This window comes from Fusarium flagelliforme, assembly GCF_020744385.1.
Source record: "Fusarium flagelliforme strain FIESC 12 MPI-CAGE-AA-0113 chromosome Unknown B0J16scaffold_6, whole genome shotgun sequence".
Taxonomy (NCBI): domain Eukaryota; kingdom Fungi; phylum Ascomycota; class Sordariomycetes; order Hypocreales; family Nectriaceae; genus Fusarium; species Fusarium flagelliforme.
In genome coordinates this window covers 913,308-928,087 of record NW_025763508.1, presented here as the reverse complement: position 1 = coordinate 928,087, position 14,780 = coordinate 913,308, and the positions used below count along the sequence as shown (strand labels likewise).

The 14,780-nt window shown below is 49.4% G+C and overlaps 2 protein-coding genes across 2 annotated transcripts; both read left to right on the top strand.

The window, feature by feature from the left end:
- The first annotated feature begins 5,328 nt into the window (after positions 1-5,328).
- Positions 5,329-9,827, top strand: B0J16DRAFT_346642 (uncharacterized protein). The gene is made up of 4 exons (XM_046128479.1): positions 5,329-8,490; positions 8,655-8,711; positions 8,760-8,954; positions 9,509-9,827. Exons 1-4 carry the CDS (start codon positions 5,516-5,518, stop codon positions 9,615-9,617), a joined length of 3,336 nt encoding a protein of 1,111 aa, XP_045979902.1. The 5' UTR covers positions 5,329-5,515; the 3' UTR covers positions 9,618-9,827.
- Positions 9,828-11,970: 2,143 nt separating this feature from the next.
- B0J16DRAFT_168892 (uncharacterized protein) lies at positions 11,971-14,668 on the top strand. Its single transcript, XM_046122369.1, has 3 exons — positions 11,971-12,465; positions 12,532-12,688; positions 12,764-14,668. Exons 1-3 carry the CDS (start codon positions 12,410-12,412, stop codon positions 14,591-14,593), a joined length of 2,043 nt encoding a protein of 680 aa, XP_045979901.1. The 5' UTR covers positions 11,971-12,409; the 3' UTR covers positions 14,594-14,668.
- Positions 14,669-14,780: the final 112 nt, after the last annotated feature.

The window sequence follows — 14,780 nt, the reverse complement described above, 5'->3', positions numbered from 1 at the left end:
CCTCTAGTCAGTGGGGAGTCGACGAGGGTCTACCCCACGGGGAAAGCTCGTGGGTAGCTCGGTGGATCCGAGTTAGCAGCCTCTAGTCTGGGGAAGATTGAACAATCGCGTCTCATCGGTAGTGATAGAAAGGGTGTATGTCATTTGATCACCATTGGTCTCCATCAAAATCACTCACTCTAAATGCTCCCAAATCTGGGGTAAGTCACTGTTAAGTCACTGTGGCTCACTGTAGCGTCAAATGCCCAGATACAGTCTAGTTTGAGTCTAGACCAGAGACAGAGTTGGAGTTTGTGAACCAACTGAAACTGTAATTGTTCAGAGCCTCGGGGGCGTTAAATGAGGCGTTGGGCATGTGAGGAGACACCGAGTGGCACTGACAAACAAAGATCAATTGTGAAGAGGTATCACAACGATAACGGGGACAATCCAGACTCTCGGTAATCTATATCGTTACTTCTCTATCTAACGGTATAGTGTATTAAATGGGTCTTCTTATCATGCTAGTTCATGATCGATTGATATGATGACGATATCAAGGTGACCGGGTCCAAAATCGCTCACCTTAGTCCTAGATGACCTGATTAAGAGTCTCTCTTATCTGCCCCTTTAACACTAACACTCCCTTCAGCTTCGACCCATGGAGTCGGGTTCCCATGCCGATCCTTGCACGAGACCTTACCTCACACTGCAGTACCGCGATAGCCTTGCCTTACCCTCCATCTCCTCATCACACTCAGCTCTCTCTCCTCACGGTATCTCCGCAGTACAACACCCTCTTCTTTTCTCCAAGACCCCAATTGAACCCATCCATCACAGTCATCTAGAAGCACAATCATCTTGGCCGATCATTCATTTATTAACTTTGAGTTCGGCTTCCGAAGCCGAATTCTCGATAGTGGCAATTTCTGTTTCTCGATCTGTAGATCTGCTCTCGACTCAATTCGATCATTTGGCTAATGAAAGTTAACTGCTATCATACTGCGGCGAATTAATTATTACATGCTGCTTTGCTCAGCAGATGGCCTGGCTGTATGGGGGTTAGTCTGAAGGTCTAGACTATCCGTCGTCCTGGTATTGTCAAAGTTGGGCAAGAATACACGAGGCACACCATCTTGCAGTCGTAATTGGCCACCATGTATTGACCGTCATCTCTGCAAGGAACACTTGGTCAAACAGCAATATGATAGGACCATTCAATCGTCCTAAGATCCCAGAACTGCGACGCGTAGCATGCGGAGTAACCCAGGTACTCTTGCGCTTACGGTAGCTTCTTCAGTCAGTTCCTGATGATGCGTTGAGAAGCTGTCGGCTTGTTCCTTTGAGAACTACATCCCATTCCAAGTATGCCAAACGGATAACGCGGTTGGTGTCTCACATGGTAAGGTTTGTGACTCGCGCAAACAATACTGTGCCGCATCTCGTATACAATGCTTGCAAAGGGTTTCCTCAAATCCCTCTCCGTTCTTGGGCGCTGGTTTCTGCATACAGAGGCAATGGGTGTCACCTCCTGAACCAGCCCGTCGGTGTCGCTGTGCTACCTGTCACGGCAGACTCCCACAAACGTGGCTTCATCCATGCAACCACCTCCAATCGGCGGTAATGCAGCTATCTTGAGCCTCATGTTAGCTCCAACTCCTCTCGGCCAGATACGATACCATAACTCGCAACGTAAAGATAACTCGAGCTCTACCATTCCAATATCTCGAATCATGAATACGACGCAAGAAAGATAACAGCTTGACAATTGATTCGAAAGATATTCTCATATCCTAGGATATCGCGGGATTTTCGCATCGGGATCTCATCACATGATCGGGATCTCATCCGATCCCGGTACTACGCCGCTCTTAGACTATCCCTCCTTGCCTAAACGGGTAGGTGTGATATCTCTGGCGTAGTAGCGAGCAATATCGATCTCACCTCACAGACGGTAATCGATCATCTACGAATGTTCTGCCTACTGCTGTCATATCTGTAAGCAGTCCTGATACTGATGATCTCCCGCACAGCATATGCGGGCGTTATGGCGGACGTTGGCAGAGGCGCAACCGCACCAGGCACATTGAATTCAGCCTCAACGGTATCCAAGGACTACCTACTCCGACTTCAATCTCCCCTAGTCCGTGATAGCGCCATTTCTCCTCACTTGGTGTCATGATGGTTGCAGATTATAGGACTTTGTCGCCCAATTGATCTGTGCTGCAACCTGTTCAACTATCCGAGCTTCTTCGCCCGGTTGAGCTGAAGCTTTAGAATTGCTTTGCCAGATTAATGGTAACAGCTCATGGCGAGTAAGCATCAGATAGTCCTAGGTAAGATGTGGCGAGTTGTGTCCTCTTCCCCGGATGACGGACTAACGGCACAGACTCCGTTGAGGTTATCGTATCCCCCACATCTCTTCATGATAACGCAAGCGAACCTTATCGTGAGGAGATACGTTAGAGACGCAATGTCACCAGCCACAGCCGTGACAATGAGGTTCCTGGACAAGCGAGACACTTAGTCAACGCCATCCCGAGAAACCTCCATGAACTCCGCATCTATCTCACGGCGATACTGCCCAGATGGGTCAAGGATAATATCTAGTCTTGGACATATCGATAGGCTATACTTGCCGTTAAACTTGAGAGTGGAGATCAAAATGAGCAGAGACCAAGTTCTAAAGACATAGTCGATTCAGATTAACTGAGCTTCAGTCAACCAACAAAACACGCCCCTAGGAAACGTGCTCCCCCGCAAAACAGATACCCCAGATCTCACGGCGTATACGCTAGCTCTTGACGATTCATGACGGTTTGTTTCCCCGGATGCGGGGGATTTACACCCAAGAGGGTCTTAGGCAGGGTTACCTCGTGGAATAACTGGCGTCTGTCAAGGTAAACTCGGCTGTGCAACTGGGTGACGTCTCTGTCTGGGGTCATGAAGACGATATCCCCACATCGTTGACTGAATATCTTGAGACAGTGAGTTTACCCCGGATTATCAGGCGGTCAACGTGTTGTTTGTTCTGTGGATCTGGGGAATGAAAGGTTCACTGGTCCGAAGGTTGGGTATCAAGCATGTGTAAGCTACTGGACCGGATGCGAGGTAATTTTACTGAGTCGTTACATATGCCTGGGCAAGGATGATGTGACGACGTACGTGTCAATGTCAGCCTTACACAACCGCGACAGCCGACTGTCAAAGCTTTGATGAGTGGCTTCATGGATGGTGAGATCAAGGGGCCATCAAGGAAGGAGTGTATACACCAGAAGAAGATGTTGTCTTGGCGTTGCAGGAACCAGGTCTCAACAGAACTCAGAATCAGAGCATTACTCGGACCATCAGCTACAAGATCTCCTATTTCTCCCGATGTTGCCCAACTCAGAGTAAGTGATTCATAAGTGTGTTGGATTACGGAGACTTTTTCCAGTCATTCGATGACAAGTTCGGGTTCATCGGGAAATAGCCTCCTTAAACACCCGCATGGTATGCCAGGATTTGCAACTGGATGGCGATGATATTACGACTCCGATGTTGTGAGCTCCTGTCCACGGTTTACATGATTGCTCAAGAGTCGCATCAAGATGGATGGCGTTGGGTCGTGAAGGACCCCCTTGATAGACGCGATTACGTATAGGCTGACGAGTCGATATATTCTTTACCAATAGTATGATCTTTCAAAAGCTCAGGATATGGTACACACGGTCTCCAATCCTAGTTATTTCATTCCAAACAATTCTCTTACTGTGATCCTGCTTCAGTCTATCTTGCATTGTCAATTCGAAAGTCACATTCTGTTTTGTCCTTTGAGCTATCCATACTCAAAGGGACTGAAGAGAGCTTTGTTTCCAATCTCACTCATTATTGGCCTTTTTGGCCGTCATGCTTTGAAATGATACGATCGTAGACCATTTCCGCATGTGTAGAAGACGAGCGTCCGGTTTCAAGATCTTGCCCTCAGGCGCCAACACTCCCGATTCATCTGTATAGTAACTCAAGAAGGATATTAACAACATTTATATCGAACATAGAGCGCTTGTTATATCCGTGAACAATAACTATGATACCTTTGAGGGTGTCTATCCAGCATTGTGTACTAGCAAGCCGAGATGTCTGTCATGAGGCTGCAACTGGCGAGCGGATCCACATCAAAGAGTCTCAAGATAGTAGGAGTCTTTCCTGTTGGTCCTTCGTCATCCAGAAAGGTAATTCTTGAGATTTAATAAAACAAATTGATAGGGAGGTGAAAGGTTGCATTGAGTAACCGCAAAATAAACGGATTGCTTGCATTAACGAAACACTGCATGAGCACTGCAACGGCTTCACAAACTGAGTTTTATTCCAGATTCTCTTCCCATGTTTCGATTTACCGATATTTGGAAAAAATCAGCTTTATGGTCACTTGCTCATGCACAAAGTTGGTAGTGAAGCAGGCGGATACCTTCATAAACGCCCAAGTGTAGGGTAATTAAAATGGTCACCGACAATAGTAGCAGAAGAACTGTCGACAATATGGCAAATATTCAGGTTTTGAAGACTCTATTGGATCAAAATAATAGCTTCTTATGCTTGCTAAGCATGTGGCAGAGTTTCTTGTTGCGAGATCTATGCAGTGATTGTTTTTATTGGTGCAGCGCATTTTGAGCTTAGGTGCAACACCCTCCCAAGATTTGGTCTTCGATGACACCGGCTCATTTATATCGCTACCAGTTACTCATAAGTATATCTTGGATCTCCGGTAGGAATAATATACAGGAAGGAGCTATTGCAGTCTTTTCCTTACAGCAGCTTGTTAAGATTTTTGGTGTTTATCTTGATGGGGAATGAAGCAGGACGGAAGCGGCTATTGTGTCAGGACAATAGCTTTTGTTATGCGTGTGGATGATATGTGGAGTTCCGTGGCTGCGGGAGACATCTATTGTTGTATCCCATCGAGATTAAGATGGCGAGGAAGAGGTCAAACTGACTGTCGATATTACTGAGAAGAACTGGGAAAGTTAAGCTTTTGTTGTAAAATTCTCAGTAAAGATTGTTTGAAGTTGATACATACATTTATTCGGGCTGCCAGCGAATCACAGGCATTTTAAGTTCATTTGCAGTGCTGCAAGCCACAAAGTATGAACTCTCTACATCGTTCAATAACATTTGAGTAAAACAGTCGCCATTTGGACTTTCATTATTCCAGGAATAAAACATTGTTGAGGTCGTGACAATACATCGTCTTAGGCAGGACAGGTTGAGTGGATGCAGATTGCCCCACATCGAATACCCGCACAGACCGTTGGCTTTCCTTGCTCCTGCATCTAACTTTGATTGGTTGGCTCCACGCTCTCTCTCTGCAGCATCTCCTCGAAAACGCAACCGTGATCAACTCAACATCACAAGAATCATTACGACGCATCTTTGCACGTCACCCACGAGCATCTGACCGACGCGCGGTCACCGAAAACGCGAGAAAATTATGATATAAGCATCACGAAACTGCCGCCGCCCCAAAGCGATCGGACACGAACATTGCGACACCGCGATCATGGCAGAGGAAAACGACTTCTCGTCCTTTGATGAGACAGAATGGAAGGCCCAAAATGCCGCCGATGACCGTGAGATCGCCAAGCTTCTCGGTGACTCTCAGGACACCGGCGGCGCTGGCATCAATTTCGATGCCGTAGAGTTCGACCAGACTGGCAAGGCCGACGATGCTGAGGACTTTGAAGACATTAGTGATGATGATTTACCGGACGAGGAACCTAGTGCTGGTGTCTCCATGGAGATGCCAGGGTTAACAGACGATGGAGGTACCAGCAACGATGCAGATGACCTCTTTGGCGAGGGTCCATCCTCACCTGATCCGATTCTTGGCCCTTCCTCTCCTGCACCTCACGTTCGCGATACAGACACAGGCGACGATACCCAGACCATCGACGCGGGCCTGAGCTTTCCTGGAATTAATTTCGACCCCGAACCTCATCTCGATAACCAAGATCACGATATCCCCGCGCCCGCCGAAACCGTCGAAGATCTACTCAAAGCCACATGGCCTGCTTACAAGAAAGGACACATTCTGACATGGAGCGAACTTCTTCCAGCCAAGAAGGCTACTTGGAAGGAGAAGAAGCCCGCAAAGAAGCCCAAAAAACTCGTCACCAGCAAGCTTACGCTCGATCTCGCTCCCGATCAAGAGAAACTCTTTCGAATCCCCGGTACCGCCACGATAACCCGGAAGGCTAGACAGGGAGAAGAGAGGGGTCTAGTATACTGTGGTTTTGACCAGGACGATCAAGCCCAAGATAATGTCCAATTCGATCTCGATCAAGACTCCGATTCCGAAACGGTTGCCGGTTTTAGTTTACGCGATATCGAACTCGCTTGCGAAGACTGGAACGCCCACATTGCTACGATTGAGGCTGAATTCGAGGCCCGGCAATCTGCCGAGCGAGAGAAACAACAGGCACAGAAGCGTACGCATGAAGATGAGGATGAAGAATGGGATGCAGAGTTTATGATGGACCTCGGCGACGATGAGCCACCACGACCAAAGAAGCGCAAGACAATTAAGCTTGGTCTGCCAGAAATCCCCCGTTACGCTGCGCCTTCATTCGACAATTTCGAGGACGCAACCCGCAGAGGTGCCAAGCGCGTTCAGCTGGATATGAGTGATCCTTACCTGCTTATCGAAACCCAAGATCTTCAACGAAACGCCAAGCGACCTCGTACAGACAACAAACTGACGCGCATGGCAAACGGCAACCTCGGTCGGGGTGTCGCCAACCGATTCAATATTTCCAACGACGAGGCATACGAGGCATTGAAGGAGAACCATCAGAGCAAGGTTCGCGCCACACTCGGCAACATCTCCGTCGAACACAGTATGCCTGCCATCAAGCTGTCGTGGCCGTACTACAAAGTTAAGCTCGGTGGTACGACCGACGAGTACCATCGTCCTCGATTCAGGTACAAGAAGTTTGCTGGTCACATCATCAAGTTCGAAAAGCCTGCGCATCAGAAGCGTAAGATGATGAAGGGCAAAGCACATGAGGTCTTTATCAAGTCTAAGGATCTTAGTATTAACGACAACTCAACTGCTGTCCTTTACGAGTACTGTGAGCAGCGCCCACGAGTACTCAGCAGCTTTGGTATGGGCAATCGCCTGATCAATTACTACCGCCGAAAAGACACAAATGAGGACGAACAACTGCCTAAACAAGATCTGGGAGAGTATCGTATGCTTCTCCCCGAAGATCGTTCACCCTTCTCTCTATTCGGTACCGTTGATCCTGGAGAGACTGTACCAACACTGCACAATGAGATGTACCGAGCTCCTGTATTCAAACACAACCCAAGGGGCAACGATTTCCTGGTTGTGCGCAGCACCACTGGAGAAGCCGGTTCAAGATGGTTCCTGCACAAGATCGACCATCTTTATGTCGTTGGACAACAGTTCCCTTCAGTCGAGGTTCCTGGCCCGCACAGTCGCAAGGTCACAAACGCCTCAAAGAACAGGATGAAGATGCTCGCTTTCCGCATGATAAGACACAGCGATACCGACAACTGCCAACTGTCCGATATCACGAAGCACATTGCAGACTCTACTGATACCCAAAATCGACAGAAGCTCAAAGAATTCCTGCAGTATGACAGAGAGAGTGGCGAGAAAGGTATGTGGCGATTGAAGCCCGGAGAGATACTGCCCGACGAGAGCGCCATACGGTCCATGATTAAGCCCGAAGAGGTTTGTCTCCTTGACGCCATGCAGCTGGGTATCAAGGAACTCGAGGATGCTGGTTACGACCCTCGAAATGCCTCGCTTGAGGAGGATGTTCAAAACAACGACGCAGAAGGCGAAGAAGAGGACATGGATGATGAAGGCAGCAAGGTCGCCAAGGGTGCCAAGAAGCAACAAGAAAAGCAAGAAGAAACTCTCGCTGACAAGATGGCACCATGGAAAACGACCAAGGCATTTATTGATGCTTGCGCCCAGAAAGCCATGCTCCAGCTTCACGGTGAAGGAGACCCAACAGGCCATGGTCTGGGGTTCTCTTTCATTCGTACCAGCATGAAGGGAGGATATATCGAGGCAGTTCAAGGGCCTCTTGCTACGTCTGCAGATGCGATGGAGCGTGAAAAGCGAGCTAATGGTGGCCACGCCTACAACGTCAAGAAGCAGCAAGCAATGTACGAGGAAGGTATTCGAGAGATTTGGGAGAAGCAGAAGACTACTCTATCTGACGGCCAGGAACACGACGATAAGGACGTCGCGGTGACCGAAGACGAAGACGACCGATTTAACGTTCAATCAGCCATGACTCCAGCCCAGTTCGACGATGGTACCAGCCAAATTAGTGGTTTGACTTCCGCAAGTCGACAGCAGAAACGCGCTATCCGCATCACTCGAGATATCCGAATGCCCGATGGCAGCACGCAAAGCCGAGTCGAAGTCGTTCACGATCCGGTAGTGATTTCGCAGTATATGAAACGGCGAACAGAAGCGGACCTGGAGATGAGAGAGTACGTGCACCCACCCAACACGACCCAAACAGTGCAGCGAAAGAAGAGTAGGGGTGTCGTATCCAAAGAACCTCGACAAAGATACGGCGTCGGCACCCCTGGCTCACAAATGGATATCGTTGGATTGGAGTTCAGAGCACCAGCTTACGTATATCTATCAACAGCATCTATAGCTCGCGCCCTACGGGTAATGCCGACCATGACCGTCTTGCAGGCATTAGGTAAGTTCTACGTTGACTGTATGCTGGCCAGTACTAACGATGACGCAGAATTAAGAAGGAGCTGGAACGACTCGAGAAAAACAAGGCCCGAAGACAAGCTCGAGAACAACAAAAAGAGCTTCATCAAAAGGCTAGCACAGGCGACGCCGGATCACCCAGTGTCAATGGCGATAAAGTTCCCACTGGAACAACCCGCAAGTGTGCCAATTGTGGTCAGGTCGGTCACATCAAGACCAACAAGAAGTATGACTCCCCCTTCTTCACCAATTCTTTCCTTTGTTTCACCCCCTCCCTTTGTGTCGTATGACTGGTTTGGAACTGCGGAGGATGGGAATACAAAGAAACGTCGCGCGAAAAAGTCTCGGCTGCAGATCCTTATGGAACGGTGCGATAAAGACAAGGCTCGAGAGACGAAAGCCACAGCCATACAGCAAGACAAAGAGCGGCGAGCTGCCGAAAAGGAAGCGCAACGCGCAGAACAGGAAGCGGAGCGCGAGCGACAAGCCGCTTTAGTCAAGCGACTACGAGACCAGCGAGACGCGCAACGAGCTGCTGCCGCCGAACGCCAAGAGGAAGAGAAAGCTGCGAGAAAAGCGGCCAGAGAGGAATCACAGCGCCAGCGCCGAGAGAAGAAGGACCTCGAAGAACAACACAAGAGGGCTCTCCGCGAACTTGAGCGTCTTCGACGCGAGGAGCGAAATCCTACTCCCAAATGGCGCAATGGGAGAGGATGGCGTTAAACACATCACACCAAACAGAACGTTTTTTGAAAGCATTTTACTAACTTGTTGCTCAAGATTATGTCCTTTGCTTAACGGCACGATGAAAGCGGACAACGGCGCTGCTGAGCACGGAGGATTTGGTAACTACAATGCTCCTGGAGGCGGGGCTGGGTCACCGAGTTAAATGGCTAGTAATGAGCATTGGGGTGAAAAGGGGAAGAAAATGGGGTTCTATCATTCTTCGGTTTGTTGCTTAAAATGATCGATGGCATTGGAATGGAGTTGGTGGGATTTGCTTCATGGAAAAGGGCCGCGATACCAGCGGAAAAGGCATTACATATCGAGACTGCAACGTCAGTCAAATCATTCACAAACTTTAATAAAATGTCCCAGCCAGCACATGTACATTCTTTGTGCGCCCAACTCCCTGATAGTGGAGCGGGAGATGTGTATCTTTGCAAGTTAATGATGAGTACTTAACTTGACCATTATCAGGACTCTCTCACCGGGAGACGGATGCATCCCACAGCGGAAGTCTGCCGTCCCGGGGGCTGAGCCCGTGATACTGATGCGACGTGATGTGATGCTTAGCGAGAGCTGCACACATGCGGTGAGGATGCCCAAATACGTAGGTAGCTTGATGGTGGTTCAAAGTCGCTGACCTCTTACGTCTCAGAAGTGGGCAAAATGGGAAATGCAGATTAACCCCCATTTCGCTTGATCCACTCGAAAACCGGGTTAATTGGCCCAGGTAAGGGTGGTAATGGAGGGGCTTCATGCATGACCTGGGTCCCAGGTGTGAGGCTGCTATGCATAATTGTATTTTTAGAATCTGGAAAACCACGCTTGGGACTAGGGCCCGGATCTGCCATGAGGGGATTGACAGCTAAAGAATGACATATCTGATGAGAGGAGATAGTATAGTTGTAGTTAATGAACAAGTAGATATCAGCGTTACTTCAAACCTGAAACTATTCCACTGGCATAAAACCGGATAGAAAGATTAGAGAAACAAAGACCCATTCAAGTATACAACGCAGGAACAAATGCTCAATCAACAGCCAAGCAGGTTCATATGCAGATGCTGGTTGAATACGAAAGAAGTTGCAGCGAAAAGGGTGGGAACAAAGGAGGCTCGGCTCTTTCAAGCATGGCCTCAGGGTATTAGAAGAATTGACTCCGACAGCATACAGACGAAATAATTTAGTCACTCTATGTCAACTCAAACTAGCACTTGGGCTGCTTTATTATAGTAGCCTAAGCCTTAGAGGACAATTCTTCTGTTACCCATGCATGGGAGGTGAAATCTTGACGGGATGCTTTAGCCTTGTTTGTTCTACGGGTAGTTGACGTGTTGTTTCCGTTGACATGAGCCGGGATATGGCCTGTGTTAAGTTGTTTCAGACTCTGAGTGATTGGTTAGCCTTGATATATCCTTTCATCTTATGTCGCTTAGAACTTCAGTCTCGATTGTTGGGTTTTGAAAGAGGGTCGTGGTCAAGCTCTGGGTTTTTTGACAAGAGGAGAGTCTTAAAGAGGCTGATCTGTCCAGCTACATCATAAAGCACTGCATTAGGCAAGGGAGAAAAGTAACGTTGTATGACAAGAAATTTGTTCAGGTCAATGATGTTATTCTTAAAAGCCGGTGGTTGGACACTGCATTAGGTCCTGCCTGTTTCTCTCCTGTCTTCTAAACTGGCGTCTTTTTAGGGGACTCTTCCAGGGCATCGAGTGCCGTAGTCTGACCCACCAAGCCCACCACGACGGTGAGCACCGCTTGATCCCAACCAATCACATACCCCTTACCTAAGCAAGGAGGTCTCGCAGGTTTCCATGGCTGCTTCCATTTCTTTTTTCCCACTCCCGTTCAGTCCCTATTTCTCCATCACGCACGAGTAGGTGAACACGATCCGTTGGGCTATTATTAGAAGTCCATCCCATCCCAACCGCAGAGACGCCAGATTCAGCCCCATCAGACGTCTATCGATCGTCACTTACCTTTGGGGTTAATTGTCTGCTTTTTTTCCCTAGTACACTCGCGACTCCAAGCGCAAGCGCCAGATCAACTTCATTATCTCTGGAACTTCAACTTGGAGTTATCAGCGCATCCTCATATCGCGTCGCGTCGCGCAACGGCTTTTATTGATGATCTTAGATCTTTGTCGCAACGTTCATCTTGAACCCAGATTTATATCCGCGCATCGAATCTAATGATTCACGCGACTCGCATGTCTGCATCACTCATCTTCCCCTTCACTCTCAAATCTTCCATCCCCAACAGGCTCCCCTCAGGGCTAAAAAAGGGTACCACCAAAAGCCAAGCTTAAAGAGTTACCGGTACCATCAACGCGCTACTGCATCAGGTACCCCTCCACCAGTTGACGGCCACTAAGCTACAAAGGTCTCCAACGACCTCGGGGTCCTCTCGTCTTTTTGAAGGTCTCGGCTTGTCCCAGCTCCAAGTAAAGTAGAGCAGAACCAAGCCAAACCACCTTCGCTTCCGTCGTCAAATCCTCTCTCCCACTCCCACTCTTTTTTTTTTTTCTTGTCTCTCAAAACTACCTTTCCACGGCCACCGCGACAGCCGCCTCCGTCATCTCACCCACTCTGCTCCTCTTTCTTATCGGCTTTACCCATCGAGCGTTTACCTGACGTTTTTGCCGTTCCTCTCCAAGCGTTTCTGGGCAACATCCACTTTACCACGCCGTTTTAACTAGGTATTCTTTGTTCTCGCTTACGATCACGACGACAACCGCGCTTCGACCTGGACCTGACATCAGCGCTCAACTTCTCCAGCTGTCACCTGTCGACTCCTTTTTCTTTTGCGACGATCTGCGCGACCCCGTTTCAATTCCCACTCTACTCCACCTGGCGCCTCCGACGGTTATTTCATCGTCCTTTTGGCCGCGACCGTTTAGCTTTCCCCGCGTGGAAACGCGACACATTTCTCCAACCTAAGACTCACAACCGTTCAAGATGGGACGAAGAAAGATTGAGATCAAGGCGATCAAGGATGACAGAAATCGCTCTGTGTAAGTAATACCGAGAAACACCACGCTTGATGTGTAGCAAGAGTCGCGACTAACTGGCGCATATAGCACCTTCTTGAAGCGAAAGGGTGGTCTTTTCAAGAAGGCTCACGAGCTTTCCGTCCTCTGCTCCGTCGATGTCGCTGTCTTTATCTTTGGCAACAACAAGAAGCTCTACGAGTATTCATCAGCAGATATGCGAGAGCTGATCCACCGATACCAATATGTGAGTTCTGCTACGCCTCACCTAGCGCATCTTGGACCAAGGCGCGCTTTAGCATGGTATACTAACAGATAACAGCACGGCGGTCCCAGCGAGCACAAAGGTCCCGGCGACTTCAACGGCGGCAATGATGACGAGGACGAAGAAGAGGGCGACGGTACCCCTCCTCATGGCCACGAAGGTGTCGAGCACCATATGATGCCCCCTCAAGCTTATGGACAGCATCAACCTCCATTCCCTCAAATTCGACATCAAACGCCTTCAGCTTCACCACCTATCGGTAATGGCGGCGGACCTTTCCAAGCACATCCCGGACATCCTGTTCAGCGAACGCACACCCCACAACCGTCTATCGGCGGCTCACGACCGACATCACGAAACGATATGCGCCGAATGGGTCCCGGTATGGTCCAACCTCCGCCCCCTCCTGGTCCTCAGCATCCTGGAATGAACTACATGGCTACTCCTCCGATCTACAACTCGCCTCATCCTCCTTCTGGTCTAATTCCTCAACCTGGTCCTCATCCGCAATACGCATATCATCAACAATCCGCACCTATGCCGCCGCAACACCCGCAACATCAACAGCAACATCAACAGCACCAGCACCAGCACCAGCACCAGCCACATCCGCAAGGACCCTATATGGATGATCGACGCTCCCCGATGCCCTCACCTATGCCGCCTGCTTACAGTTCACAACCGCCGCCACAGGGAATCCAAGCTCCAGCTCGTCCTACGCCGTCACCTCAGCCAGTTCAGCAACATGTTCCCCCGACCTTGTCGCAAATGTCGCCGCCACCTCCTCAACCTGAACGTCGCCTGCAAGATCTCCCGCCACCGCCGCCGCCTCCCGTAGAAATCAAGACCGAACCTCAAGAACGTCCTCAGCCACCTCTATTGAATACGGACAGTGCTATCAAGAAGCTGCCTCAAAGAAAATCCCACAGCATCTTTACACCTATTGAGGAGAACCGATCTATCTTATCACAACATCTTGCATCGTTCACATCAGAATCCAACAAATCAGAATCAGCCGCGGCGGCCGCTGCTGCGAATGCCGCCAATGCCGCAAACCGGTCTCAGTCGGTAGATGTGGCTGCATTGAACCGGGCCGCTGACGCGTCCAAATCGTCACCTCATATGCCCCAGCGCGCCAGCACACAAATGGATGATAAGAATCGAACTGGGTCATTGTCTTCAATACCAGAAACGACATTGACGCCGCCTTCACGTTCAAACAGTGCAAAGCTTCCTGGCGGTCCTGGTGGGGCTCGACCGCGCGGTCCCCGTTTAACGGTGCAGATTCCGGATGGCGGGTCAGAAGGTGGCGGCAGCGCGCGAACGGCAGAGTCAAATTCACCGCGAAATCCCACCGAGACTGCTACACAAGTGCCTCAACGTCACAATTCGCAGTCGTCGCTCGTGCTTCCTCCTCCCTCTCCATCTGCATCAGCAATACTGTCTGCAGGTGCTACGGGACCACCAAATCCCTTTGCCCGACCTCCTCCTCAGCAGAATGTGAATGGTGAAACTCCTGTCTCTGCATTGCCATCACGTTTCTTGACAAATGAACTTCTGCCGAGTCCTAGTAGCTTCTATCCCGATTGGAACTTCCGGGGAGGTGACAGTAATACGCTGCCTAGTCCGCTCAATTTTGCAACTCCCGTTGTTGGTTCAGGGCCTAGCTTTCTTCGAGATGATTTGAACACGACGCCAAATGCAAATTCTAGTATCTTGAAGGAAGTGAAGGAGCATACATCTAATGCGAATGGAGCTTCGGCGCAAAACCTGAGTGTTGGTGCTAGCAATTCAACTGCGACGAAACGAAAGACTCCTGAGTTGGGAGCCACAGCCCAGAGTGAGGCCACAGAAGAGTCAGAAGCAAAGAGGCTTAAGATGGAATAAACCCTTCGCCTCTCCAGCTCTCATCTCCACATATAAAAGTGCTTTCTGTTATACGCTTCAAACGACAGGGCATCATAGGCTGGCCTCTGTATGCCAGTCATGAAACGTCACCAATCTAGTCAGTGTCTACCTATGACCTCAGTTTCTTGTTCATGAGGCAATCTTGCCTGTGTTTCGATTCTCTTTA

Bases quoted from the DNA above. Each gene is read 5' to 3' on its own strand.
- B0J16DRAFT_346642 (XM_046128479.1), top strand. From the start codon at position 5,516: ATGGCAGAGGAAAACGACTTCTCGTCCTTTGATGAGACAGAATGGAAG. The intron at 8,712-8,759 runs GTAAGTTCTACG...ACGATGACGCAG, and splicing joins GACCGTCTTGCAGGCATTAG to AATTAAGAAGGAGCTGGAAC. The intron at 8,955-9,508 runs GTATGACTCCCC...TTGTTGCTCAAG, and splicing joins CACATCAAGACCAACAAGAA to ATTATGTCCTTTGCTTAACG.
- B0J16DRAFT_168892 (XM_046122369.1), top strand. From the start codon at position 12,410: ATGGGACGAAGAAAGATTGAGATCAAGGCGATCAAGGATGACAGAAAT. The intron at 12,466-12,531 runs GTAAGTAATACC...TGGCGCATATAG, and splicing joins GATGACAGAAATCGCTCTGT to CACCTTCTTGAAGCGAAAGG. The intron at 12,689-12,763 runs GTGAGTTCTGCT...AACAGATAACAG, and splicing joins TGATCCACCGATACCAATAT to CACGGCGGTCCCAGCGAGCA.